Genomic DNA, 27518 nt, shown 5'->3' with positions numbered 1-27518 from the left:
ATCTTCCCACCTTATCTCCCTGGGCATCATGGGAGCATCACAGATGATGATGGTTCATTCCAGTGATGGTCTGGTCTAATGTAGACTTACCTGGAATCTCTCTTTCCTGAAGGGACCCATGATCTTTTAATCATCTCTGCACTTTTTCCAGCTCTTCTATTTCTTTTTGTGATCTGGTGATCAGACCTGTACATAGCAAATGAGACTGTACCATAGATCTGTACAGGGATATAATATTGACTGTTCTATTTTCAGTCCCTTGTCTAATAATCTCCAGTATAGAATTTGCCTTGTCACTGCTGAAGTACACCGGCTTGACATGTCTGTTGGGCTATCCAGCTACAACGACCCCAAGGTCTCTTTCCCTCTCAGTCTCAGTAAATTCAGACCCAAGTAACATACATTGGAAGGTGGGCTTTTTTTTCTGTTCCAGGGTGCATCACCTTACACTTAAGCAACACGGAACTTCACTTGCCACATTGTTGCCCACTCCCCTATTTTGTGGAGATCCTCTTGGAGCTCTTCACAGTCACCTTCCTGTTCAACATCCTTCATTACTTTATGTCCTCTGCACATCTGCCACAACACTGCTCACTGCTTTGCTGAAATATCCTTTGATTCTTAGGAAAAAATAGTGCTTCAGTTACTTGTAACTTTTGCTCATCAATTTGTGTTCTTTGCAGTAACATGGGGGGGGGGGGGTGATGATGCAAGTTTGTAGTGGAGAGAATTTCCAGAGTACTCCCCTACCCCGTCAGTGGCTTCCTACCAAAAACAACACATAATAGGGAGTGGGAGTAAAAGAAGCAAAATACGAATCGGACACTAAACAACTCTTAATGTTCAGAAACTACTAAACTTTGTTTTATGAACCCTATTCTGTAAAGCAAAAACAGTTCCAGGTGCCAATTTTCACACATGTAGATCCATCTGTTTTTCATTCTTAAGAACAGTAATAAGTTCCGTTATGATTAGGTAAATATTAGAATTTTAATTTGTTTAATGCTGATGAATTTGGCAGTGTTCATATCTACAACTAATTTTATCACTTCCATCTGTGAGTTTACTGACCTGCTGCTTATATTATAGTATACTTTCTTAAACAGCAATGATTTTAGTAGCTGATATTTTTATCTTACTTTACTCTCTGTTCTGAAATTTTCTCCACTATAGGTATGCTGTAAAAGCAACAGTACCACTTATTGCTACTGTTCAAGTACAGACCTCTAAATCAGATGTAATAATTAAACTCCAAATTCTAGACTCTGAGGAAGAAATTGTGAGCACCATTGGGAAGGGCCATGCTGTTATACCTGCATTTCATTTCATATCGAATGAGAGACCATTAAGTAGTCAATGTAAGTATTATTAAGGGCATGTTGTATTATTACATAATACAATTTTATTGCATAAAATATTGCCCAAGGAATAATGTCTATACTATAAACTTTAATTCTGCGGTGTTTGTTTATTTATTTTTATACCGCTGCTCTCCAAAAAGTCTTCATTAAAAAAGACTTTTCCATAATAGAGACTCAAAGTGCTTACATACAGTCCTCTCCTCTATTCTGTCCTCACAATATTCCTATGAGGTAAGTGAAGCTGAGCAAGCATGACTGGAACAAGCTTCCATTGTAGATTCAAAGCTAGGTCTCCCAGATGCTATACCACCCACTACTACACCAGGCTGGTTATGTATTGAAGGATGATATAAGCACCATTCCTGGGTCGTGCTTACTGCTGAAAATCATTGTGAGTAATGAGATGTCTATGTAGCTGGAGCAGCTTTCTCAACTTTATTACTTTTGAGAAACCCAGAAACATTCTTCAGGCTTTGAAAAACCCCAGAAGTGGTGCAATCCTGCATAATATGATTGGGAAGCATAACTGTGTACATGTCCATCCAGGGCCCCTCCCTTCCCAACTCTTCCAGGCCCATCATTGGGCATTTTTGGGGGGAAGGGGTCAACATGACCATATATGGTCATATCACCCGATAAATGTTTAACAAATTTAAACAATATATCTAGAATCAACTCCCATCTATTTGGGAAACCCTTCCAGGGCTATCAAGAAAACTCAGGGCTATCAAAAAAGCCTGCGCTAGAGTAATATGTGTGACATTAATAATTTGATAATTTTCCGATACTAGAAAATGTAAACAAAATGTTGATGAAAGGCTCAAGAACTGATCTAAACCGAATAAAATGAAATTCAATAGGGACATTTAGGTAGGAAAAACCAAATATACCAATATAGGTTGGGGGAGACTTGTCTTGGCAGTAGCATGGGTGAAAAGGATCTAGGAGTCTTAGTAGACCATACATTGAACATGAGTCAGCAGTGTGACTCAGTGGCTAAAAAGGCAAATGGGATTTTGGGCTAAATCAAGTGGAGTATCATGTCCAGATCATGCATGGGAGGAGATGGTATCGCTGTACTCTACTCTGGTTCGGACTCACTTGGAGTACTGTGTTCAGTTTTGGATGCCACAGTTGAAGAGGGATGTTGACAAACTGGAGCATGTCCAGAGGAGGGCAACAAAGATGATGAGGGGTTTGGACACCAAGACATATGAAGAAAGGTTGGGGGAGCTTGGTCTTTTTAACCTGAAGAGGAGGTGACTGAGAGGGGATCTGATAGCCATCTTCAAGTATTTAAAAGGCTGCCATATAGAGGATAGAGCAGAGTTGTTCTCTTGCCCCGAAGGGATGGACCAGAACCAATGGGATGAAATTAATTCAAGTGAAATTTCGTCTAAACCAAGCCTCTCCCTAAGTACAACTTGGCTGGGTGAGAAAGCCAGTCACCGAAGGACTTACAGCTGGACCTAGTACTCATCTGAAGAAGAAGCCTCAGTTGGGCATCATCAGGACTGACAGCATGCTGACTGCCTGGCCAGTCTTCTGACAGCTGTCTGATTTGTGTGGCAGTGCCTACACTGCCACAGAAATCTCTGTTGCAGTTCAGTCTCTGAGCTGGTCTTCCCCCTGGATCTTGAGAGTGTTGGCAGGTAGGACACAGTAGGAGCCTGACTGGGCCCAGGCTGCTTGTCATCTGAAGGATCAGGCCAGCCCTGATCCTCAATCAGATCCTCAATAGCAAGGTCTAGAGGTGGCATGAAGGATGTGATTGGCCCGAGCAGTGCACCTGGGTTGACTATGACCTCTGGAGCATCCTCCAGCGGCTCAACAGGAGGTGAAGCAGGTGCAAGCATGACACCTCACCATTGGTTCTTTGCCTTGTTCTTCAGTGCTGCTACCACTTACAGGACTAGCACCAGTACTACTGAGGTATTCTCACCAGTCATTCAGACTGTCTTGTAGCTGGAAATACATCATCAAGAAAAATGCAGCCTACTGGCAAGGAAGGGGTCAGCAAAGGTGTAGGAGCACTCATTCTTCTTCATATATTCCCAGATGTACCAGGAAAAGAATACCTAAGACACTTAATCAAAGTGATCAGTTAGTGGCTGCTGTAGAAAGGTTGACATGATTCAGCTGAAAAACTTTCCAGGGCTATGTCTGGTCTACGGCACTCAGCCTTTCAGAACACCAGCCTGCTGATATATCTCACAAAAAAACTGAAGAGGAATGCAGAAAGCAGAAGATCCTCTCCTATTTACTGCATTAGTCAGACTGCACCCGGAGTAATATATGCATTTCTGGGGGACTTACTTCCAAAAGGACATGGAGAAAATTGAGAGGGTGCATAGGAAAATAATGAGGATGATTGAGGGTCTAGGGACTATGAGGAAAGGCTGAGGGTCTTGGGAATGAAGAGGAGGTTGAGAGGGGACCTGATTGCTCTCCTTAAGTATTTGAAAGGTTGTTACATAGAGGACAGGGAGTAGTTCTTGTTGGCAGCAGAGGATAGGACCTGCAGTAATGGCTTTAAACTATGTGTAGAATGGTACCAGCTAGTTTGGGGGGGGGATCACAATCAGAGTAGTTCAGCAGTGGAATAGGCTTTGTAAGGAGACGGTGAAATTACAAATTCAACTTATATATCTTCAAAACAAGTTTTATAGCTTTAAGTGGAATATAGTGGTTTTGTAAAGAGTGCTACATTTTTTTCATGGTGGAACAATTTTATAAAGCAGTGTCTTGTACCTAGCTTTGTTTCTGCTGGATAAAAGGAGATGAGCTTTAAAAAACTTCTAACTATTTTCAGATTGAAAAGTTCTAAAGAACAATAATTGGTGAAAATAATGATGCTGTTTTCTACAATACAATCATGCACTAAATATCCTGTAAAAGAATTTTGCTGTCATCTAAAGTTTAATCCTCTTGCAAGAAAAAAATCAATTCAAGAAGACATTCATGCCATGGCCTATAATTTCGTTTATACTTTTTGTCAGTCTTGTGACTCCCCCACCCCTTGACCAGTTAAAAAAAGATACATTGAATACTGAATCAATAACACTGTGTAATTTGTCCAATCTCTGGTCCAGGATAAACAAGCTAATGGGTGAAAAAAATGGTAGTTCTTAAAGAGAATATTAAAGGCAGATAACAGTTTCACTTACAAAATTCTAGTCTTAGTTTTGCCCAGAATAATCCCTATCAAATTCTTAAAGGCTTTGATGTTGTAATTTCTCTTCCAGCAAGTAAGGGTCAGGTTATTCAAAGCAGCATCAAAAAGGAACCTGAAGTTGTAACTCCTAAGAAAAAAGGTACTTTATCAGGACAGAAGAACATCAAGACTGCAACCAAACCTCTACAGGAAGGACCAGCTTTAGTAGAAGAAGAAGCAGTCACCCTTGTGCCTGTCATAGAAGACACTATATCTCAGCAGGTGATAGATTTAAACAGTTCTGTTGAATGGTTTTGAAAAAGTATGGGGGAAACACTACAGTTTTACAAGCTGCTGTGTAAAATGACTTAAGAAATCAGTCTGAGAGCTTGCAGACACATCATTGTTTGCAAAACTGTGTGGAAGTTCATCCCTCTTTTTTGCATATGGTGACGCTATGCAAAGCAGTTGTGTTCAAGACAGAATTTTGGCAGGTGAAATATCTTTTTCTGAATTATTAAACATTCAGGTCCCCACCTCTCTTTGCATTTAATTATCCTTTGTTTACAGTACTTTTTTCTCTACTTTTGATTGAGGGCTGATATACTGACTGCTCACCTGTTAACCAATATGCCCTGCAGCCAGAAACGGAGTTGCCCTGAACATTCCAAAACAAGCTGTTCACTGTTGAACAAAGAAAAGGCTGCTAACACCTCTGAAACAAAGGCCTTAGTCACAAGCCAAACTTCACCATTCCTCTGTGTGTTTGTGTGACAGAGATAGAGAATGGGACAAACAGAGGTGACAAACAGACTCTCATCCCCTTCCAAATGCAAATACTCCAGCCCTGATCATCCCCTTCACCCCCACCCTCCATCCATAGAACAGGATCTCAAAGAAAAGGCCAAAGTTGTGCAACTTTTTAATCTTGGCATTGTGCAACTTTTTAATGCTGGCTCCCTCTCCCCCCCCCCCCCCGCAGTAAGAAACTTCCCAGGCCGCAAGCAAATCGGCCGCCAAAGCGGCCAATTAGCTTGTGGCCCGGCAAGGATCTTTTTGTGGGAGGAGGGGAGAGGGAAGCAGGGCCGTGCAGCACAAACGCGCATGCACGGCAGGTCCGCGCATGCGTGGCAGTTTTTGCACATGCGTGGCAGGTCTGAGAATGCGCATTTGCGGCCACGCATGGTGCAAAATCGCATGCGCAGACAGACCGCACATGCGCACATGCGCGAAATTGAGACTTTTGGAATTAAATAGGATTTTATTGTACAGCTTTGTTGTCATGACTGTTCTTCATCTCCAGCCTTATGGGTTCAACTGGTCATATTTTGGAGCCCACCTGGAGGCTGGCAACCACAGGGCTGGAAATACCGAGATTTGGAGATGGGGTCTCAGAAGGGTATATTGCCTCATTGTCTCTCCCCCCCCCCCAGCAGCCATTTTCACATGGGGAGCTGATCTTTATAGTCTGGAGTTGAGCAGTGATGGCAGAGGGAAAGGATGGCTTGCAGGCCAAGGCAGGGGCAGAGTGGCACAACTGTGTCCCACCTGGATGAGTAGCCCTTCACACCACCCACTACCTTGAGCCAATTGTATTTTGCACACAATGGGTTTAATGCTTGTTTAAGCATATTGAGTAAGCCCTGGTTTGGGTTGATAGGACTAGTAATTGCATAAATTAAAACATACATTGAATTTATTTTGTACAAGGTCAACTCTGTCAGAGCAGAAAAAATCTCAGGTCTGATGATCAAATAATTATTGTATCTTTACTCTGCTATTTCATATTCCACGAATCATGCCAAGATTGGGTTATGTAGCTAAAGCTAAGGTTTGCAAGAGTTTAACAAAATTAAATTTAGAATTTACACTTAACAACAGCAAAAGTTTTTTGAAATGTGTTGCATAAAATTTGAGTTTACAAATGAGGTTGAGTTTTGAAGGTTTTTTATCAGAATTTATTTACATACTCTTCTATTTACTTACTCCACCTGTCTCCCCAACATTCCACAACAAAGTCATTCTCTTCTCCATTTTATCCTTACAACAACACTGTGAGGTCATATGTGACTGGCACAAGGTCACCCTGCAAGCTTTCATGGCAGAGTGGGGCTTAGAAACTGAGTCTTACAAATCCTAGTCAATACTATGACAATGATGCTATACTGCAATTTTACAAGTCTGATGAGCTGACAATACCTGAATGGCAAGTTGATGTTTTTTTATTTTTGATTCTCTGTTACTTTCTCTCACCAGCAGGGGACAGCCTTTGTGCAGTGAAGTTTTTAACCTGTTCCTCGTGTTCTTTCATCCCACCTTCTTTCTTTGCCTCTTCTAAGCCAAAGTGATAGAAATAAAGAGGGTGAAAGTTAAAACATGTTCTTAATAAGACTTGGGATAATGGCCTGTGATGATTATAAAATAGTAATGTTTTGTATTTCAATTTTAACAGCCTCACAAGTATATCATACAAGCTCAGGTGTTGTATAACAGCTGGCCACTTACTGAAAGTCAACTGACATTTGTGCAATCATTGAGAGAATTAGAAAAAAATGAAATTAAAGGTAAGTAATCTTGTGTTGCATGTTTAAAGCAAATAAAAGGGTTTAAATGGAAACATGTAGAGGTTTACTTGACCTCCTATGCAGGTTTACTGAGATATAAGCCCCACTTTGTTCAGTGGTACCTATCCACATGATTGCAGCTTTAGAACTCCAATGGCAATATGCAAATTGATACTGTGATGATAAGGAAGGTATCATTTCAGTTCAATGCTAGTCAAATAAAATAATTTAAATCCAAAAAGTTGATTGTGCTTAAGTCCCATTGAAATTGTGGTACTTAGGTTTTCTTCAGCTACCATGCTACTGATTTCCTTGGGATTCAGGTGCAGCTTTCTCTGAATTGGGACCAACGGGCTGGATCCTAAGATATGTTGCCATTTTTTTACATCATCTGAAAAGGTGTTTGCAGGGGTCAGATTATCCCTGGGCTCAGTATGAAATCCAGTAAACCATTCTTGCATAAGTTTACAATGGGATATTAGAATCATCATCAATAAGTTGGATCCACTGATCCAGCAACAGAAGACACTTTTGGATCTCCCCTGCCTTTCCCTCTCCCAGCAGCCATTTTTAATTCCTCAGATTGTGGGACCTGTGTAATCTGAGTCCATGGACTGTAGTGACACGGGGGAATGAGCTACAATCATCCTTCTTGCCTAATACGGCTTTGCTCATAGGGAGAAGGAGTGATTATAGCTCCTACTCCTCCCCACTGTACCTTACTGGTCCCTGTAACTATTACTTCAGACTTGTCCCTACAACTTTCCCAGGCTGCTACAGAGATAGAAAAGCAGAAAAGATTAATTAATCCTTGCACATAGATTTGTGATTTTTTTTGTGCAAATATTTTTGTATAAATAAAAGGGTAAGGTGGGCAGAGAGTGGGCGGGGCCTGTCCAGACATTGGCCCTGCCTCCCAGACTTTGGCCCAATTGGGAGGTGCAAAGCACCTCCCAATTGAGCTGCAATCCAGACAGGACTCGCCCCCCCCACCCCCAGCCCAACCACGAACACTGTAGTGAACTTGCTGCCATTGCGCTCCTGGCCACCCCAGCCCAGTGGTAAACCCAGTGGTAAGTGTCCTGGGGAGGTGGCCTGAGTGATTCCCAGGGCAAGGGGAGCAGCTGGGGTGAGGGGGGGGGGTGACTGCCCTTCTCCCTTGCCCTGGGAAACATTCCGCCTTGCAGAGCTTGCGGGAGGGGCGTGGTTTCACTTCCCACTTGCCCTGGGAAACACGCTGCCTTGCAGGGGCGACGTGAGGGCTTCCCAGGACACAGCTGCCTGCACCCTCTCTGCCCTGCCCACCCTGCGGCAGGGGGGGGCACTAGACCCCGCTGTACAGCTGGCTTTTTTACTAGTAAGTACATATTTTTCTACACGGTAAGTATAACAGCGTATATCTAATAATCAAGGATGGCTTCTGAGGACCTGTCACTGATACACTTGTTCCTCAGGGCTCTTCTGCTGTGGATCTCAGAGCAAGGGCAGCAGCAGTGGCCCAAGGCGAAATCAAGGCAGGGTTCAAAAGGGCAGCTGCAGCACAGCTAAGCCCTGGCCAGCAATCCAAGCTCTGGCCTAGCCAGAGGAGGGATTCTGCCAGAGGGGGTCCTAAAAAGAAAGATCAGTGGGGAAAAAAAGAGAGGAGATTGTCAGAGAAGGGATGGGAGTAGAATGAGACGAGGTAAGGGAAGATTGGTGTAGAAGGGATGGGGAAGAAAAAGAGCGGGTAGATTGACAGGAAAGTAGTGGGGGAGAAAGGGAAGGGGGTGATAGAGAAAGGAGGGGAAAAACATGGTCGTGCCCCCTCCATGGAAGTTCCTTTTGGGTCCCCATTTGCTATCCCTATTGTACACAGACAAATGTACAATAATGAAGAAGATGATGCAGCTGTTTTCCTTGTAAATTAAACTGGATGAATAGTGCTCTAGCTAAACATTTGGAATGTGGATGCTGCATTGTTTGTGTTTGTTTTCATTTGAACTTATACTGTCTTTTGTTTTAATGTTTATTTTTGTTAATTTGGTTTTACACGTTTGAAATCCACCTTGAATAATATACCTTTAGAGCAGATATCATAGAAGTTAACTGTAATCGTAATATGAAAAAAAAGATTTTTAGCTACAAAATAATACAATTAGAATTGTAATTATATAATTGTTACTGTGTTGAAAGACAAACTTACACTTTGACATTACCTGCACTTCTGGTCCCTAGAATATTATAAATGCTTTCTTGGGAATGGTTCAGATTTCATATTCTGCAAATAGGAAAATGTTCTGCATAGGGAAATAATTTTAAAATCTTTAAAAACTATCTTTTATCATTTTTCAAATAAGTCTGTATGGCAATAGAAACTATAAGATATATCCTTTTATATGGTTATCTGAAAGTATCCCCCTAAAAATGCAACACTGGATCAAATTGAGCCAGGGCATTTATAGTAGTATGCCAAGATGCAGTCTACTGAAACAAGTCAACATAGTATATGTGAATATGGTTATTGCTTGTTTTCTCAACATCACTAGTGTGAAGTACGCTAGGCTGAAGGAGAGTAGCTGTTTGTAGACCACACAATTTGCTTCATTGTCCAAGCCAAGATTCAAACCTAGAGATTCATCTGTTATGGTCTACGCTGGTTATGAATCTGGCTTTTCCATGCCATCTTCAAGTTTAACATGAGTTTCAGATTTTCTTCTGTTCCTACATGCATGCTGCCCAGATCAGGTAGGGGCCACGGCATGTTGTAAGAAGGGCTTCAGCAGTTCCTCATCCTGTTTTTCTGACGTTCAGTCCCCCTGGAGGATAATATTTGTCCTTCTAGTAAAGCTCTGTAGGATAAAATGTATCCCTCCTCCAGATAATTTCTGGTCAGGCAAATGGCAAGGGGAGAAAAGCTGAAGCTCCTTTCCCTCACATGATGTGGTACGTGTCCAATGTAGGTACCATGCATAAGTTTTGAGGGGAACATGTAATTTTAAAATACTTGGGAGACCTAGTTGCAACCTGTGGAGATCATAAATCTTACCTTAATTGTTATCCATGGTTAGGTGCAACTCAAACTTTTCTGAGAGTAAACCAAAGCCACTGAAAGATATATTCTGCCACCACAACTATTTTTGTACAGATTAACTACACCTTTGATACTGTCTTATGGCAAATAATACAGTTACGAGTACACCACAAAAAAAGGACGGTTCGAAATGAGTATAATAGAAGAAAGAACCTACCCTAGGCTATAATAAACAATTTCACAATAAATGTAACTAAAAGTGTCTTATCTCTTCTTTTAATAGAAGAACCAAAACGGCCTCCAGATTAAAACCGTTTTCAAGTGAGTTTTCATCAGTTATTGTTTTTCAACGTAATGTTTGCTAAGGACTTCACTAGCAAACTTTAGGTTGAAAAACAACCACTGATGAAAACTCACTTGAAAACGGTTTTAATCTGGAGGCCGTTTTGGTTGTTCTATTAAAAGAAGAGATAAGATACTCTTAGTTACATTTATTGCGAAATAATACAGTTACTGCTGTGGGAAAGTCTATTAATAAAGCTTTGCCCTGAAAACACCTTTTCAGTTACATTTATTTCAGCTCATGGATTTGCAGAAGATTCCTGCTGTAGTTTCCTCAGAAGTGGCCTGAGACAGCTTAATATTTGTTTTTAAGACACAGGATGTATACTCATAGGGATGTATACTCATAAGGATGTATACTCATAGTAAGAAGATGTTGGTGATATGATAGGATACAATGCCCTGAATTTCCTGTGACCTATTTTATTGGGGTCTCTCCCAGTCAATTAGCTAGTTATGCATACTTGTTTTTATGTTTGTGGATAGGAAGATTCTAATACTCATCTAGTAACTGCACACCTAACTGAATTCCCTGGTTAATAAAGAATTTTACATCCTTTAGATTTAAAACCATCTGTATGTTTGAAATTTCAGGTTAAGTTTAGAATACACATTACAAATTATATTTTATAACATAAACTGATAGTAAAATTTCCCATACCTTAGAGCTGTAAGAAATAAACCATTTAAAATATGGTTCAAATATTTACAAATAAAACTTGTTATGCACAAGCACATACGTCTTTTCTTAAAGAAATTCTTCTGGAGTATTCATAAATAAAGCACCAATACAATGTGTTTGGGAAAACTGTAATTTTTCAGAAAGAGGCTGTTGGAAGGAACTCAAACACTCCCGAAATGGCAAATTTCTGCTATGAACCATCAGTATTCATCTTGAAATTTGGTAGCATAAGACAACATTGCCATCTACAGTAGCTTTTAAGTATTTATATTAACTAGGATAAGAACACGTTTTTTTATTGTAGTCATTATTAGATGAAAAGGAGGGAAATATAGGGATTTTGAAACTAATTTCTTGAAAGGACAAAATTTGTTCAGCTATGCCAGTAAAAGAGGGTAAATGATAGACAGCACAACTTTTGTGTATGCGTAATATGTGACTTCTTGCTCTAGTAAAATTGCTTTACTTAGATTATTATGCAAGGGAATATAGTGGATCAGTGAAACTATACCAGAGACAAGGTTAAATATCTAGATAGTGGATGGATCCAAAGAGCCATGAGCTAACAGAATGTTTTCAGTCTTCCAGCTGCACCCATCAGGGTCCCCCAGAACCCTTCTGAGGATTGTGAAATTCTTAGCAATGGTAAGGGGTCCTGCATGTTGGCCTGCAGGTGGTAGAGATAATCTGTAGAAATGCCTTCCCTTATGTAGCAACCAATCACAGAACTTAATTTTGCAGCTGCACAAAGTTTGCCTCTCCATCTTCCATTATAGGGGGCTGCTTCTACCCTGGAACTCAAAATGCCAGATTATCAATTACCTGAGGATCTTATTAAGGATGAATCATGCTTCAATACAGTGGTCCCCAACCCCCGGGCTGCGGCCCAGTGCCGGGCCGTGAAGGCCTCGGCGCTGGGCCGTGACTCCCTCTTCCCGCCCCCCCCAGCGAGAAGCTCGCCAGCTGATCGCCAGCTGATCGCTGAAGCGGCCGATCAGCTTGCGGCCCGGCAAGCCTCTTGCTTTTGGGAAGGGGCGGGAAGAGAAGCTTGCCAGGCCGCAAGCTTCCTTGCGGCCTGGAGGGCCGGGAAGAGGGAGCCGCGGCTGCCGGCATGCCGGCAGTGCAAACGCGCATGCGCAGACTTGCTGCGCGTGCACGTTTGCGTCCGGGGCTGGCGCGCATGCGCGGGGCCCCGGGTCACCCTCTCCCCACACCCTGGCGCAGCGGTCCGCAGCCTAACAAAGGTTGTGGACCACTACTTCAATAGACCTCCTAGAAATAGATACCATCAAATATTTGTATTATGCAAAAAAAAAATCGTTCTTTCAGTTCCCCAAGCATACCATCACGAATTCTGCATTCCAAATCTAGCTTAGGAAGTAGGGCTATACCCAGTTAGAGTGTTTGCCAACAAAATTGTATTCCCCCTATACCCAAAAATCTACATCCAAAGAAAGCCAAAGCAAGCAGTGGAAAGATGCCAAAAGAGATGTCTCCTCAGGATATGAATGACTGGCCCAAACTGATGGAGCAAACTGATGGACCTACTCAATTCCTTTGCTAATTAACCACACAGTGAACAATAAGCAATTACTACCAGATTATATTAACTAAGTCTGAAGCTTTTGCAGACACAGGGTGTCATCTAGGCTAAAATTAAATGTATCCCCATCATAGAATCATACAGTTGGAAGGAGCCATACAGGCCATCAACGCAGGATCAGGCCATAGCATCCTAAAGCATCCAATCCTAGATATCACCCCTGATACAAATCCTGTCCAATTGGGCAACAAATCTTCATTCCCAGTTTCTTCAATGCTCTGTAAAATTTTGCCCATAATTGAAACGCTCACTGGTGTCTAAGTAGCTGATCACCAGAAGCTATGTGAGTCGGAGGACCTGTGCTTGGATGGCTGATACTGGGGAAAGTACTGGGCAAGGAAGTAGGCCTAGGAATGGTTTCACTTTTTTATTTATTTATTTTTATATTTATATTTATATACCGCCGTTCTCAAAAGTCTCGCAGCGGTTTACAAAGATTCATAAGAACAATAAAATGTCATAAAAACCCATTAAAACGTAATTAAAACACAATATCACAGCGGATAATAAATATATAACCCACCCCCCTCCCCCCATCCAGCAAAGGGCTATTAATCTATCTGGGAGCGAGGGACTTAGTTGGATCATGAAAGGGAATTAGATAAAATACAGGAGGACAATTGACAACTAAAGTTGCTTTCTTAGAAAACCCTTCCCCATTTTATGCAACTGAAAGTAGCCATCTACTTTTGGGGAAAGAATTGGACCAACTGCATCATATCACTGTATGAAACTGCTATCCAGCATAGCATGTGACTACAAAAAGAGAGTGGAAGTAACGATACCATAGAATTTATTTTCTCAGAATCATAAACTTTATACTCCATCTTTCATGAACACTGTAAATTTCTGGTACTTTACAGTAAACTATACTGGTACATAGAAGCAGCTTGTCATTTTCCGGCAGAATGTCCTGTATATATCTTCATCCTTGCCGGGGGGCGGGGGGAGGTTTGCAGGGAGAAAACAGCTAATAATCGGAAATCCTGTGGAATTCCATCTCTGAGTGCTGGTTTTTAATAAGAAGCAGGGCAAGGGAATTGAAGGAAGGAAAGGAGAGCAAGAGCAGTGTGGTGAGTGGAAATCAAGAAGGCCTTCCACTTACTCTTAACCTGGAGCAATATAAGGACAATTGTGAAGAGAATGGCGAGGAGGAATGTGGCGCGTTCTCTAACTTGTCCTCAAACCTTCATTCAGTTGTAAGTTTCCTTTGGATGGAAGAGAAAAGGGAGAATTAAGGGGAGGGGTTCTTACAAATGTACTGGTTGAGGAGGCAATACTGGGGTACAAGATCATGCTTGGAAGCTAGCTATGCTAATCCAAAGAAACATATGTAATCTAGAATCCAAAATCTTATAGCAAGCCAACCATAACGGATAAAACTCAAGTCAGTAATATTTGTAGGAATATGTAGCTCAAAATGCATTACAAATTCCATGCTTGTTGGTAAGGTCCACTGTATCCCATGAATAACCATACCATAAAAGCCTAAAGGAACAGTTACTTTTTATCACAAACTCACTCACATCTACTATGCATACTTCTTATGAATAATCAAGGACCAGTGGTTTTTTTCCCACTCCATAAAAAGTACTGCAAATGTCTACCTAAATAATAATATGTAACACAATAAAAAATCATTTCTACAAATGAGAACAGAAATAAAAATTAAATCAATAATCAATCCCAGCTTTCCTTCAAGTAGTTCAGAGCCTGTGAATTGGATTAGAATAAGAACCTAAATTCCAGGTGCCTCATGGCCATTATGTGAATCGAGCCCCGATGCACATGAAAATTGAGCTCTCAGTGGGAAACTTAAGCCACATATTTGATACAAATTCTTCCTGTAGACTTAGACACTGCTCAAGGATCCTGTACAATTGAGTCCTGAAGGTTAGTGACCACTACAAGGTCACTCACTGAACTTAGTGGCCAAGCAAGGATTTGAACTGAGGTCTCACCAGTTAAAGTCTAGCACTCTGTCTACTACTAGCTGAAGCACCTACTCTTTCATTTTCTGAATGGAAAAACATTCTTTGTAGGCTGTGTTTTATTTACAGGAGTGATCGTTATATCTCAATACATTTATTAGAGACCCAAGAGGAAGAAATGATGAAGCAAAGAAGTAGTAAAGGGGATGCTTTACTCTTTTCCCATCTGCATTTTCTCCACTTCTGATTACCCTTCTTAATAATATTATTATTTTGATCTAATCATTTTTAGGGGGAAAAAACTATTTTCTAAACATGAAAGTATCTCTGTTAGTACGTTTGATCACCAGATACACAAAGGCAACAGCCAAAAGATGACATCTGTCTCTCCATAAAACTTTATTGTACCACCCGTTGTTGTCTTTATCTTTGTATTATCTCATGATGCCTAAGAGAAATTTCCTCATTAGTAGTTGCATCTGACCTGCAAGGCACAGTTCAATTATTAATATGTTTTATATATCCATCTCACATGCATCCACATTTTAAAAAGTAGTTCACCTTACACTGTGTTTCATCCTTGTCTCCACTGGTGACTCCTGTGCTGGTTCCAGCCCATGTAAGGACTTCCACCCACTGGTTTAGATTCATGGGATGTTTGCGAGGGTGGGGGGTTCAGCCCCTTAATAAATGTATTACCTGTGTGTAAAGCATTTATGCCTGATATTTCCAGTTTGTTTATTTGTTTGTTTAACTGATCATACGCACTGGCACCTAATTCCTAAGCACTGAGGTCTGCAAACGTGAGGGATGGCCACCGCCGAAGCGTCACAGCAGCAGCAAAGCAACGAGAAAAAGGTAAGGGAGCCAAGTGTGAGTTAGGCACTCTAACCAACTTTCTTTGCCACTTAAGGAGGCCAAGAAACTCATCTACCCTTATTCAGTTGCCTTTAATTCCCATCCCTTATTCAGTCAACACAATAGTTGAATCATACACCCATTTGAAACAGATACGCTCTCTCACACTCAATAAGTGCAAGAGCAAACTGGGAGCCTTACATCTTTAGGATTGCTTGCCAGGGAGTCCTAGCAGTGAAGCATTACAGCACCAACAACATAGCACTAAGGAAAAAGGTAGGTGAGCCATGCCAAGTTATGGAGAACATTTGCAGTCCTCTGCTCTGTCCTATCAGATCCCTGTGGCAGTTACAACAGAATTAGGGGTGTGCATTAAAAAATGTTTCATATCAACCTTCAAACTAACTTCTGGGGGGAGCAAAGAGGAGTTAAGGAGCATCTGGTTTGAGCTAATTCATCCATGTAGAATCAGAGTGTAAATGTTCCAGGTTATCTGGCTTGTGACCTATTGGATCAATTTGATAGGGTTTATTTAAATAAGCTGTTTTGTTATGGTTTATTTAAATATTCATCAATACAGCAACATCTACATAACACCCAGAAAGTGCTCCAGTGAATGTGGAAGTACCACTTTTATGCTGTTTGAAGATATGTTTTCAATTTGTGTTTTAAAAAGGTTTTTATCTCTGGACAGAGAATGTGAAGGGGGGGGAGTCAGGTCAAGTACTAGGAAGACTCTGGGAGAAAACTTCTGGAGACTTCAGGAAATGTTTTTTTGACTCAGATCATGGCATCCGGCCCTCTCAATTCCTGGCAAATAGATGGGGAAGACATGGAGGTAGTGACAGATTTCATTTTCCTGGGCTCCAAGATCACTGCAGATAGGGACTGCAGCAAGGAAATTAAAAGACGCTGGCTCCTAGGGACGAAAGCTATGGCAAATCTAGACAGCATCCTAAAAAGCAGAGACATCATCCTGCCAACAAAAGTGCGTCTAGTTAAGACTATGGTCTGCCAGCTGAGATCTGGACTCTGACAGAACTGTCAAGGTTCTGTAGGTCCTGCAAAATGTCACTCTTCCACCAAGACCAATAAGGTTTTATTCAAAGTATAAGCTTTTGTGTGTATGCACACTTCTTCAGATACAATGAAACAAAATAGCCCACTGGGACACAATATCTAATCGATATCAATCTGAACATTTCCTTATTGCCCAAGGTGATATCAGGATATCTACTACTCCATCAGGATCTTATCTTTCCTTTTTTCCCCTATTACATTCCTTATATGCAGAACAGGGGCTGCATTTTTGGACATTAGTTATTTCCTTTTGTATTTTCAAAATGTTAGCCTTTTGATGAAATACATGCCTCTTCTTTTGTTACTTGGACCCTAAGAAGCAAAAACAGTGGTACAGCTGTATTATGAGCTGGCTGTAGATGATTTCCAAGGAATTCACTATACTGGATGGTGTCTACATCCTCCACCTTCAGTAGAGCAGTTCCTTGTCCTGAGTTCTGCTGAGCAGCCACCTGGCATCACTAAGCTGCCAGCATATGAGCCAGAGCAGTTGCATCCTTCAAGCAAGCTGTCCTCGGTTCTGTTTCTCTGAAACATTTGTACCTAGTTCTGGGTATTCAGTTAGCCGGTGCTTGGCATCTGACCCATTCCAATTGGGCTTCCAACTTGGCCACAGGGTGAAGATGGCTCTGGTCACCCTCATGGATGATCTCCAGAGAAAGCGTGATCGAGATAGATCGGCTCCTGACTGCAATGTTTGACCATGGGCGTCTAACCCACTGCCTAACTAAAGTAAAAGTTCAAGGCAATGTTGAAATGGCTGCGTTCCTTTCTCTGAAATCAGGGATAGAGGGTGGAACTTGGGGAGAGAACCTTCCAGTGTCAGAACCTGATATGTGGGGTTCTGCAGGGAGCTCCTCTCTCCCTGATATTTAACATCTATATGTGCTCCCTTACCTGGCTGGTCCAGAATGAAGCCCAGCTATTTCTGTTGATGGATGGCCATCTGTCAACATCCCCAGATGCTTTGGTTGGGTGCCTTGGAGGTTGTGGTGGATTGGCTCAAGTGGAGTCAGCTGAAGTTAAATCCAGCTCAGATGGAGGTCTTGTGGTTGGGTTGACATGCTGAGAGTAATACAGTGCGACTCCCGACTCTTGAGGGGCTCAGTTTAACACTTCTGACCACCATCAAGAGTCTGGGTGTTAACCAACAGCAGAAGAGAAACCTGAAATTCATATCTTCAAGAAGATCCAAGATGCCAAGGAAGAAGTCTTTAACAGGAATGATGGATCAATAACAGTGGCTGATGACAGCTCTAAACAAGGTGGAAAACCAACAGTAGAAGAGAAATCTGAAATTCTGGAGACGGAAAATGGGATGCCGGAGTTCTGCAGCCCAGATAAGGACACCCTTTTTAAAAAGACATACAGCCATCTCAAAGCAACAGTGTACAAAAATCAATCAAAAGAAATATGGATCTGCAGTGAAAGTAACCGATTTAAAGGAGCTCTTTGGGGAAAAAATTGTATTGATACTGGAGTCCAGGAGGTGCAACGGCCTCAAGATTTATCGATGCATATTCTGCGGGAAAGAGTACAACTGCACTTTCTACGCCAAAGGCCAATGGGACAGAATATAAGTCTACGGGAACGACAAGATGTAGCAAGCCTCGAGATGAGACCCCCTTAAGAAGACCGAAAGCTCATATTGTTTTATGTTTAATGTTATACTGTATTCTATATTTCTATTTTTATGAAAAAGGGAAAGCAGTGTCTCTTTCTCTCTTGTTTCTTGTTTCTTTTCCTTTGTAGGCATATAGGTAATATAATAATTAGTGTTGGAAATATAAAATGGGGTTCTCCCCCCTTATTTTTTCTTTCTTCTATTAGTGTATTGTTCTAGGACCAAAGACTACACTGACCTGTAGAAAATGTTTAATGTTAAGCTTTCAACTTAAATCTGAAAATATACCTGTCAGGATGGCTCTTAGAATGGGTCAAGTATAAATTGTTTTGCTGGAGAAGATGGCGGCCGGAGCAGTCATGAAATCAGACTGCTCCCGAAACTAAACAGGCCCAGCCCAAGAATAGCCGCCAAAAAAAGCACCCAAATTGATCAGACAAAAAATAAAATAAAATAAGAAGAACCCCACCAACTTAGCCACAAAAATCCGAGGGAAAGCAACAGAACTAAACCCAAAATCTCCACAAACAGAAGCAAGAAGCAAGAACAAGTAAGAAAAAACAACAAAGAAAGACAGAAACGGTAAGGAAATCAACTAAATCAGCTAAAATAAAACAGAGGAAAAGAAACAGCAACAGCTGGGCAACAGCCACTGGCAGCCCACTAGCCCTGAGCTGCTCCACGGCCGGAAGCACCCAAAGATCACTGAAGCAGCTAGAAGGAGCCGATCACCCAAAGCAGCCTGTCAGCGCGAAAGCAAAGACCGCCCGCTGCAAGGGACCCTTCCACAGCTGCCCAAACAAAACCGGAGCCTCGGAGCCTCGGCCAGTGCCTGCGACAACCGCCCGCACCCGCCACCCGCGGCCACCGCCCGAACAGAGCCGAGACCGCCACAGCTTGCCGCCACCACAGCTTGCCGCCGCGCCGCACCTGCCACCCATAGCCGTAGCTGCCGCCGCCTGCGCCACGCTAGCAACTGGAGGCCGTCACACTCCACGTGCGCCTACAGCGGCCGCTGAACAGAGCCGATCTTTCTCTGGAGCTGCTCCGCCAGTACCGCGCCGCGCTCACCACCCGTGCCTGGACCCATCGGCAAAAACTTGCCCACCATCACTGGACTCTGCTGCAGCTGCCCACCATCCCAGCACCGCAGACCCTTACTCCAGCCGCTCGGTGTGTGAGTAAGGAGAGGAAAAAGGAAAAAAGAAAGGAACACTCACATAGTCAAACAAAGAAGAAAAGTGAAGTACGGAACCCTTGGGGGGGGGCTTCTCTCTATAAGGGAGGAAATTGGGGGGGGCTTCTCTCTATAAGGGAGGAAATTGGGGGGGCTTCTCTCTATAAGGGAGGAAATTACAAACATTAATCTAATCTACCTATAAGGAAGAGGGAGGAATACACAAATGGACGTTAATTGAATTTATTCCTAAAAGGGGGGGGGGAATGTCAAACAGGCTATTAGAGACTCTGAGTGGGAATAATATCTCTACGTGGGGGAGGGAGAAAGCCACAAACAGACATAATTGTTCCCAGAGGGGGGAAGGGTTGTCAAGTGAAATACTAGAAATTGAGCGGGAATAAACTGGGCGGGAAGAAAATCAAGCGAGGGAGGGGGAGGGAGAAGGTCACAAACAGACATAACTTGCTCCAAGAAGAGGGAAGGGACACCAACGAACTGCTAGAATTGAGCGGGAACAAATCGGGCGGGAATAAATCAAGTGGGGAAAAACTGTACACCCAGAAGACAGAGGGGAGGAGGGGAGGGGAGGGAGAGAGAGTGAGAAAAAGAGGAAGACACCAACTAAACTACCAGCAACTGGGAGGGGGGAAATCAGGCGGGAACACTGTGATGTGCACAGGAAAAAGGGGGGAGAAGGAAAAAAGCCAGAGGAAAGAAGGGAGGAGACAGGAGGGGGGGGAGAAAAAGGGGGGGGGAAAGGGGGAGGGAAGGAGGGAGATAACATCTTATATTCAAAAAAGGGGAGGAAGGGAAAGAGATTAACCCCAATTCATTCATCAACTACCAACCCACATTGATTGAGCCCAAATTAAACTAACACCTCCACTCACCTACCCAGCCAATTAAATTAACACCTCCACTCACCTACCCAGCCAACTAAATCAATACCCCTACCCAGCCAAAGTAATAAATTGGCACCAACTGATCCATCCCAAACCAATACAATTAATTAATTCTGACTCATCCCAAATAAAATTAACACCTTACCACCAAAAACAGTTAACTACCATCAACTGAGCTATCTCAACCAAGAAGGAGAGGAATAACATTCTATAATCAAAAAGGGGGGGAGAGGGAAAGAGATTAGCCCCAATCCATTCATCAACTACCAACCCACATCTGAGTGATCCCAAATTAAACTAACACCTCCACCCACCTACCCAGCCAATAAAATTAATACCCCACTCACCTACCTAGCCTATTAAATTAATACCTCCACCCACCTACCCAGCCAATTAAATTAATACCCCACCTACCTACCTAGCCTATTAAATTAACACCCCCACTCACCTACCCAACCAATAAAATTAACACCTCCACCCACCTACCTAGCCTATTAAATTAACACCTCCACCCACCTACCCAGCCAATTAAATTAATACCCCACCCACCTACCTAGCCTATTAAACTAACACCTCCACCCACCTACCCAGCCAATTAAATTAATACCCCACCCACCTACCTAGCCTATTAAATTAACACCCCCACTCACCTATCCAGCCAATAAAATTAACACCTCCACCCACCTACCTAACCTATTAAATTAACACCTCCACCCACTTACCCAGCCAATAAAATAATACTCCACCCACCTACCCAGCCAATTAAATTAATACCCCACCCACCTACCTAGCCTATTAAATTAACACCTCCACCCACCTACCCAGCAAATAAAATTAATACCCTACCCACCTACCTACCCTATTAAATTAACACCCCCACTCACCTACCCAACCAATTAACACCTCCACCCACCTACCCAGCCAATAAAATTAATACTCCACCCACCTACCCAGCCAATTAAATTAATACCCCACCCACCTACCTAGCCTATTAAATTAACACCTCCACCCTCCTACCCAGCCAATAAAATTAATACCCCACCCACCTACCTACCCTATTAAATTAACACCCCCACTCACCTACCCAGCCAATTAACACCTCCACCCACCTACCCAGCCAATTAAATTAATACCCCACCCACCTACCTAGCCTATTAAATTAACACCTCCACCCTCCTACCCAGCCAATAAAATTAATACCCCACCCACCTACCTACCCTATTAAATTAACACCCCCACTCACCTACCCAGCCAATTAACACCTCCACCCACCTACCCAGCCAATTAAATTAATACCCCACCCACCTACCCAGCTAATCAAATTAATAATTCTGACCCATTCCAAATAAAATTAACACCTTTACCCACCAAAAACAGTTTACTACCACCAAATGATCTATCTCAACCCAACCACCAATTTACCTATCCCAACCCAACCACCAAGTAATCTATCCCAACCCAACATAATTAAATACCATCAGCTGATTCAGCCCAAACTCACCCAAACAATTAACGCTACCAATTGATTTACCCAATCCCAGCCTGAAGGAATTAAGCCAATCAACCAAACCTAATAATTCACCCCTAACCATCAACTACCCTAACAACCCAACTGAACCCCACCCGACTCATAAACCTATCAGCCCCAACCCAACATGAAATAACACACAGATCACATACACACCACACGCCCCTGGACTGGCAACCCTGAGATGCCACAACAGGCGATCGGGACCACCCTCCAGACAAACGTAACAATACACACAATACACACCCTACACCCAACACATAACTACACACAAGTGGAACCGGGAAGCCGTGAGATGCCATAACAGCGATCAGGGCCAACCTTCCACAGACACACAAAAATTACACATACAACTAGAACAAAAAAGAGCACAGAACCGGGGTTCAACAACAACCCTAGCTAGAACAAAAGCCAACAGTGTCCATGGAGCTCAGAAAGTTTAAAAAGACTGAGGAAGAAGAAAAAGCAGGGGCCCCAATGGGGTCAGGGATCCCAATAATAAGGGGAAAAGGCAGGGACAGCGGATGGCGGAGATACATCAAACCAAGGGGCCCAAAAACCACCCTTACTCGGGCCCCCTCCAGACTCCGCCCCATCCCTCGCGACACTAGGGTGGAGGCTGAGGTAAACAACCCGCCTCTGACACTGGTGCTGTGCAACGCCAGGTCAATAAACAACAAAACCTCTACCCTGCAAAACTACTTTGCGGAGCAAAGAGCGGACCTGGCGTGCGTGACAGAAACCTGGACCAGGGAGGGTGAAACAGTTGCCCTCAAAGATCTAGCCCCTGCCGGGTTCTCTGTCCTCCACCAGTCTCGGACAGCGGGGCGGGGAGGAGGGGTGGCAATCCTGACCCGAGAGGCTTTCTCCTTCAGGGCCCTTCCTGCGCCATCAATTCCAGGCATTGAATGTGTTGGCCTCGGATGGGGATCAATCGAGAGCGTGGCCATCTGGCTAGTGTACCGCGCGCCCAATGCACCGCCAGATGCTCTGCCTGCCCTGCTAGAGGCGGCGGCGGCCTGGATGCTACAGTTCTCCAGCCTATTAATTCTGGGGGACTTTAACGTCCATGCTGAGCTACCGTCCTCTAGAATTGGGCAGGACCTGGTGTCAACCATGGCAACACTAGGGCTCTCGCAATTTGTTGTTGGCCCCACCCATCAAGCAGGTCACACCCTGGATCTTATTTTCGGTGCAGGTTTGGATGTGGATCTGGTCACAACAACAGCTGTGCCATGGTCAGACCACTATGCTCTAAAGGCTCGGCTAAGGCTCCCACCACCTCCTCAGTTGGGCGCCGAGCAAATTTTAGCTCGCCCACGGAGACTTATGGATCCAATAGGATTCCGGAATGCTCTGCGGGAACCAATGCCTCCCGGCACTTCTCTCAATGGCCTGGTCCGTGACTGGCATAACAGACTGCTGACTGCCATTGATGAGATAGCTCCCCGACGCCCTCTCCGGCCCCGTCTCAAGCGAGCCCCCTGGTACACCGAGGAGCTTCGCGACAAGAAACGGGAACTGAGACGGCTAGAGCGAGTTTGGAGGAAGACTCGTGACGAAGCCTCGAGAACATCTTATAGAATGCAGATGAAAGCCTATGAGATGGCGGTGAAGTCAGTAAAACGCAATTTTTACTCGGCTACCATCGCATCTGCAGACTCACGCCCAGCTCAATTGTTTAAGGTAGTTCGATCTCTCACTGCCCTGATTGAAGGGCAACAAAACAGTAGCCAATTGGACATCACCTGTGAGGCATTTGCGAGTCATTTTGCGGACAAAATCTCGACACTCTGCCACGACCTCCCCCCAACCTTAGATACAAAAAGTGAACTAGAGGCCCCTTGGCCGTCTTTGGAGAAAACTATGAGTAACTTCAGACGACTCACGCTGACCGAAGTGGACAGGATTCTAGCGACAACAAGACCAACTACATGCCCACTAGATCCTTGCCCATCCTGGCTCTTGAAAACAGCTGGCATAAAGATAATGGGCCCCCTCCGGGAGATAATCAACCTATCTCTAACAACAGGAGAATTCCCGGAGGGTTTGAAAGAGGCTGTGGTACGTCCACTGTTGAAAAAAACATCTCTAAACCCACAAGAGCCTAACAACTACAGGCCCGTGTCTCACTTAGCGTTTCTGGGCAAGATGATAGAAAGGGCAGTCGCAAACCAACTGACAGAATACCTGGAAGAAGCTTCGGTCCTAGACCCATCTCAGTCTGGCTTCCGGCCTGGCCATGGGGTAGAGACAGCGCTAATCGCCCTGACGGACGACCTCCGTCGCCAGTTGGATCGAGGCGGGTCGGCACTGCTGATATTATTAGACCTCTCAGCAGCGTTCGACACAGTCGATCACGAGCTTCTAGCTCGCCGCCTCATCGATGCTGGAATACAAGGGACAGCCCTTCAATGGCTGATCTCCTTCCTCCAGGGTCGTGGACAGAGGGTTGCAATAGGAGAGAAAACATCAGGCCGCCGGCAACTTACTTGTGGAGTCCCACAAGGAGCGGTCCTCTCTCCTATCCTATTCAACATCTTCATGCGCCCTCTTGCACAGCTGGTACGGACGTTCGGGCTGGGTTGCCATCAATATGCAGATGACACCCAGCTCTTCCTCCTGATGGATGGCCGCCCTGACTCTCCCCCAGAAGCATTAGCCAGCTGCCTGGAAGCAGTGACGAGATGGCTCAAGCAGAGTCATCTGAAGCTCAATCCTTTAAAGACGGAGGTCCTGTGGCTAGGTAGGAAGGGCCCTTGCGAGGAAGCGCGCCTGCCTACCCTGGATGGCGTGCAGCTCTCCACGGCTCATGCCGCCAGGAACCTAGGCGTGATTCTGGACGCCTCCCTCACAATGGAGGCCCAGATCACAAAGGTAGCGCGGCTGGCATTCTACCATCTCCGCCAAGCCAAACTACTAGCGCCCTACCTGGCCCCGGAACACCTAGCCACAGTGATCCATGCGACGGTCACCTCTAGACTAGACTTTTGTAACTCGCTCTACGCAGGCCTGCCCTTAGCCCTGACCCGGAAACTACAACTAGTTCAAAATGCAGCAGCCAGGATCCTCACGGCAACACCGTGGAGGTCCCATATCCGGCCTATTCTTCATCAGCTGCAATGGCTACCAGTTGAATTCCGGATCAGACTAAAGGTTCTGGTAATTACCTTCAAGGCCATACGCGGTCAGGGCCCAGTGTACCTGAGGGACCGCCTCCCCGCCTATGCCCCCAAAAGAGCTCTACGCTCTACTGCCTCAAATCAGCTAAGGATCCCTGGCCCTAAAGAAGTCCGTCTGGTCTCGACCAGGGCCAGAGCATTCTCTGTTCTGGCCCCTACCTGGTGGAACGAGCTCCCAGAAGAGATCAGGGCCCTGACGGAGCTTAAACAGTTCCGCAGGGCCTGCAAGAAGGAGCTCCTCCATCAGGCATTTGGCCGAGACCAGACGTAATCAACAGCGACCAAGGGCCCCTGCTCCCCCCCCACCCCCCCTCAGAATTCAATCAATAAACCACCCCCCTCAGAATCCCATCAACAAGCCCTGGACCTGTTTGTATCACAACTGTTTACTGTTATACTGTGTTGTGTTTGGTTGCAATTGTTGGTTATTGATGTATATGTTTTACAGACTGTTTTATGTAAGGTTCCTTGTTATAATGTAAACCGCCCTGAGCCTCCGGGGAGGGCGGTATAGAAGTATGATAAATAAATAAATAAATAAAATAAATAAATTAAGGATAAGAAGAAGCTATAGAAGACTGAAAGCTTATATTGTTCTAAGCGTTTAATCTAAACCTGGAGATCTTATTATTCTCTGTATTAACAACATATACTGTATCCTACATTGCTAACTTTATGAAAAAGGGAAAGCAGTGCCTTTTTTCTCTCTTGTTTCTTTTCCTTAGTAGGCATATAGGTAATATAATCGTTAGTGTTGGAAATATAAAATGGGGCTTTCCCCCCTTATATATATATTTTTTTATTGGTGTATTGTTATAGGGCCAAAGCTCATATTGATCTGTAGAAAATGCAAAGCTCTCAACTTATACCTGTCAGGATGGCTCTTAGAATGGTTCAAGTATAAATGGTTTGTAGATGTATCTGTAGTAAGGATAAGGAGAAATTATGAAATCCTTTTGTAATTTTTTTTTTGTACATCTTTAAGGCAAAGCCCTACTTTCCTCTCCCTTCATCAGGGTATTGATACAGGGCCAAAACTTATACTGTTCTATAAGAAATGTTTAATGTTAAGCATCTAACTTAAACCTAGAAATATCTGCCAGGATAGCTCTTAGATTGTATCAAGCAGTTAACGTGAGGTCTACGATCTCTCAAATAAGTTGATTAATAACAACTTTTCTTTTGTATATCTAAACAGCCTTTTTTTTTTAATGTAGTGGAAATGTGGATGGCTCTTAGACTCATGGCTTTTAGAGTTTTGGGCAAAAGTTTATATCACTGTGGAGTCAATGTGGGGTCGTATATTTTCAAATGATGATTATATTTTATTTACTGCTTTTTGTATCAATAACTCGTGTTGCATCTTATATTTCTATCTTTATGAAAATAAAAAAAAATCATTACAATAAAAAAAAAGAGTCTGGGTGTTATCCTGGATACCTCCCTATCTATGAAAGCCCAGGTAACAGAAACTTGCTGGGCATTTTTCCATCTGCACCAAGCATGGCAGCTTTCACCTTACCTATCAGCATCTGACCTAGCCATTGTGATCCATGTAATGCAGGGGTAGTCATTTGCTGGCAGGCGCTCATGGGAATTGTAATGGACTTCCAGAAAAGGCTTCTGTAACTTACTGTACGCAGGGCTACCCTTGAGACTGCTTCGCAAACTCCAACTGGTCTAGAATGCAGCTGTTCAACTCTTGAGCCCCATTGAGAGCACATATTACACCAATGCTCTCCCAACTGCATTGCCTCCATATTCGAGACCAAATCAGATTCGTTTTGACTCTTATGTTCAAGGCCCTAAACAATCTGGGCCCCTTATATTTTCAGGACTGCCTTCTTCTCTATACTCCCAAAGAACTTTAAGATCAGGCAGTTTAAATCTGCTTAGGATCTCTGGTCTCAGTGGAATGCTTTGCCTGAAGGGATCAGGACTCTCTGGGATCTCAAGCAGTTCTAGAGAGCTTGCAAAACAGCTATTCCACCAGGCCTATGGTTGAGACCAGACAATAACACCTCAAAATGCTGGCCTCCCCACTGGAAATATCCGCCGATAAGTACCTTTCCAAATCCTGATTAATCCCCACAAGGAGATGAATAACAGGAGGTGATTGTATGAACGATCTGTTATTTTATTGTTCTGTGGTTTTAGTATTACAATGTATTGTAATACAGTGTTGTTATCTGCCTCGAGCCAACAGGGATAGTGTGGTACATAAATAAAATATTTCTTTATTATTTATATCTATACTGTGTGGGATGTTTGGAGATTATGAAGTAGTAAAAACATGTTGCTTATCTGTGGAAGTTGTCATTTAAGTGGTGGTCTGTGCATTCATATTATCCACCTGCCTTCCTCACAACAGGGGCCTTTAATTTGCTGTGATACTGTTACCTGTTTTGAAAGAACTGAGCAGGTAGATGCAGCTGTTCCCTGGGGCATATACAGTCTGAATTGCATATGTTAAAGAATGAGGTTTTGTATACCTAAAAGCTAGCTCTAGAAATTTTT

The 27518-nt window shown here is 43.5% G+C and overlaps 1 protein-coding gene across 7 annotated transcripts in view; it reads left to right on the top strand.

Moving 5' to 3' along the window:
• The window catches only part of ADGB (androglobin), a 133174-nt gene that overhangs the window by 90689 nt on the left and 14967 nt on the right, over positions 1 to 27518 (top strand). For 6 of the 7 annotated variants that reach the window (XM_077350486.1, XM_077350503.1, XM_077350512.1 and 3 more), the window contains 4 exons: positions 1174 to 1358; positions 4607 to 4797; positions 6968 to 7079; positions 15434 to 15505. In XM_077350486.1, the coding sequence (XP_077206601.1) occupies positions 1174 to 1358; positions 4607 to 4797; positions 6968 to 7079; positions 15434 to 15505 (560 nt within the window). The remainder of the gene's footprint in view (positions 1 to 1173; positions 1359 to 4606; positions 4798 to 6967; positions 7080 to 15433; positions 15506 to 27518) is intronic. The other variant, XM_077350495.1, reaches the window with a different exon arrangement.

The sequence above is a fragment of the Paroedura picta genome, chromosome 1 (assembly GCF_049243985.1).
Source record: "Paroedura picta isolate Pp20150507F chromosome 1, Ppicta_v3.0, whole genome shotgun sequence".
In the NCBI taxonomy this organism is placed as follows: Eukaryota; Metazoa; Chordata; class Lepidosauria; order Squamata; family Gekkonidae; genus Paroedura; species Paroedura picta.
This window is presented reverse-complemented; position numbering and strand designations above follow the sequence as displayed.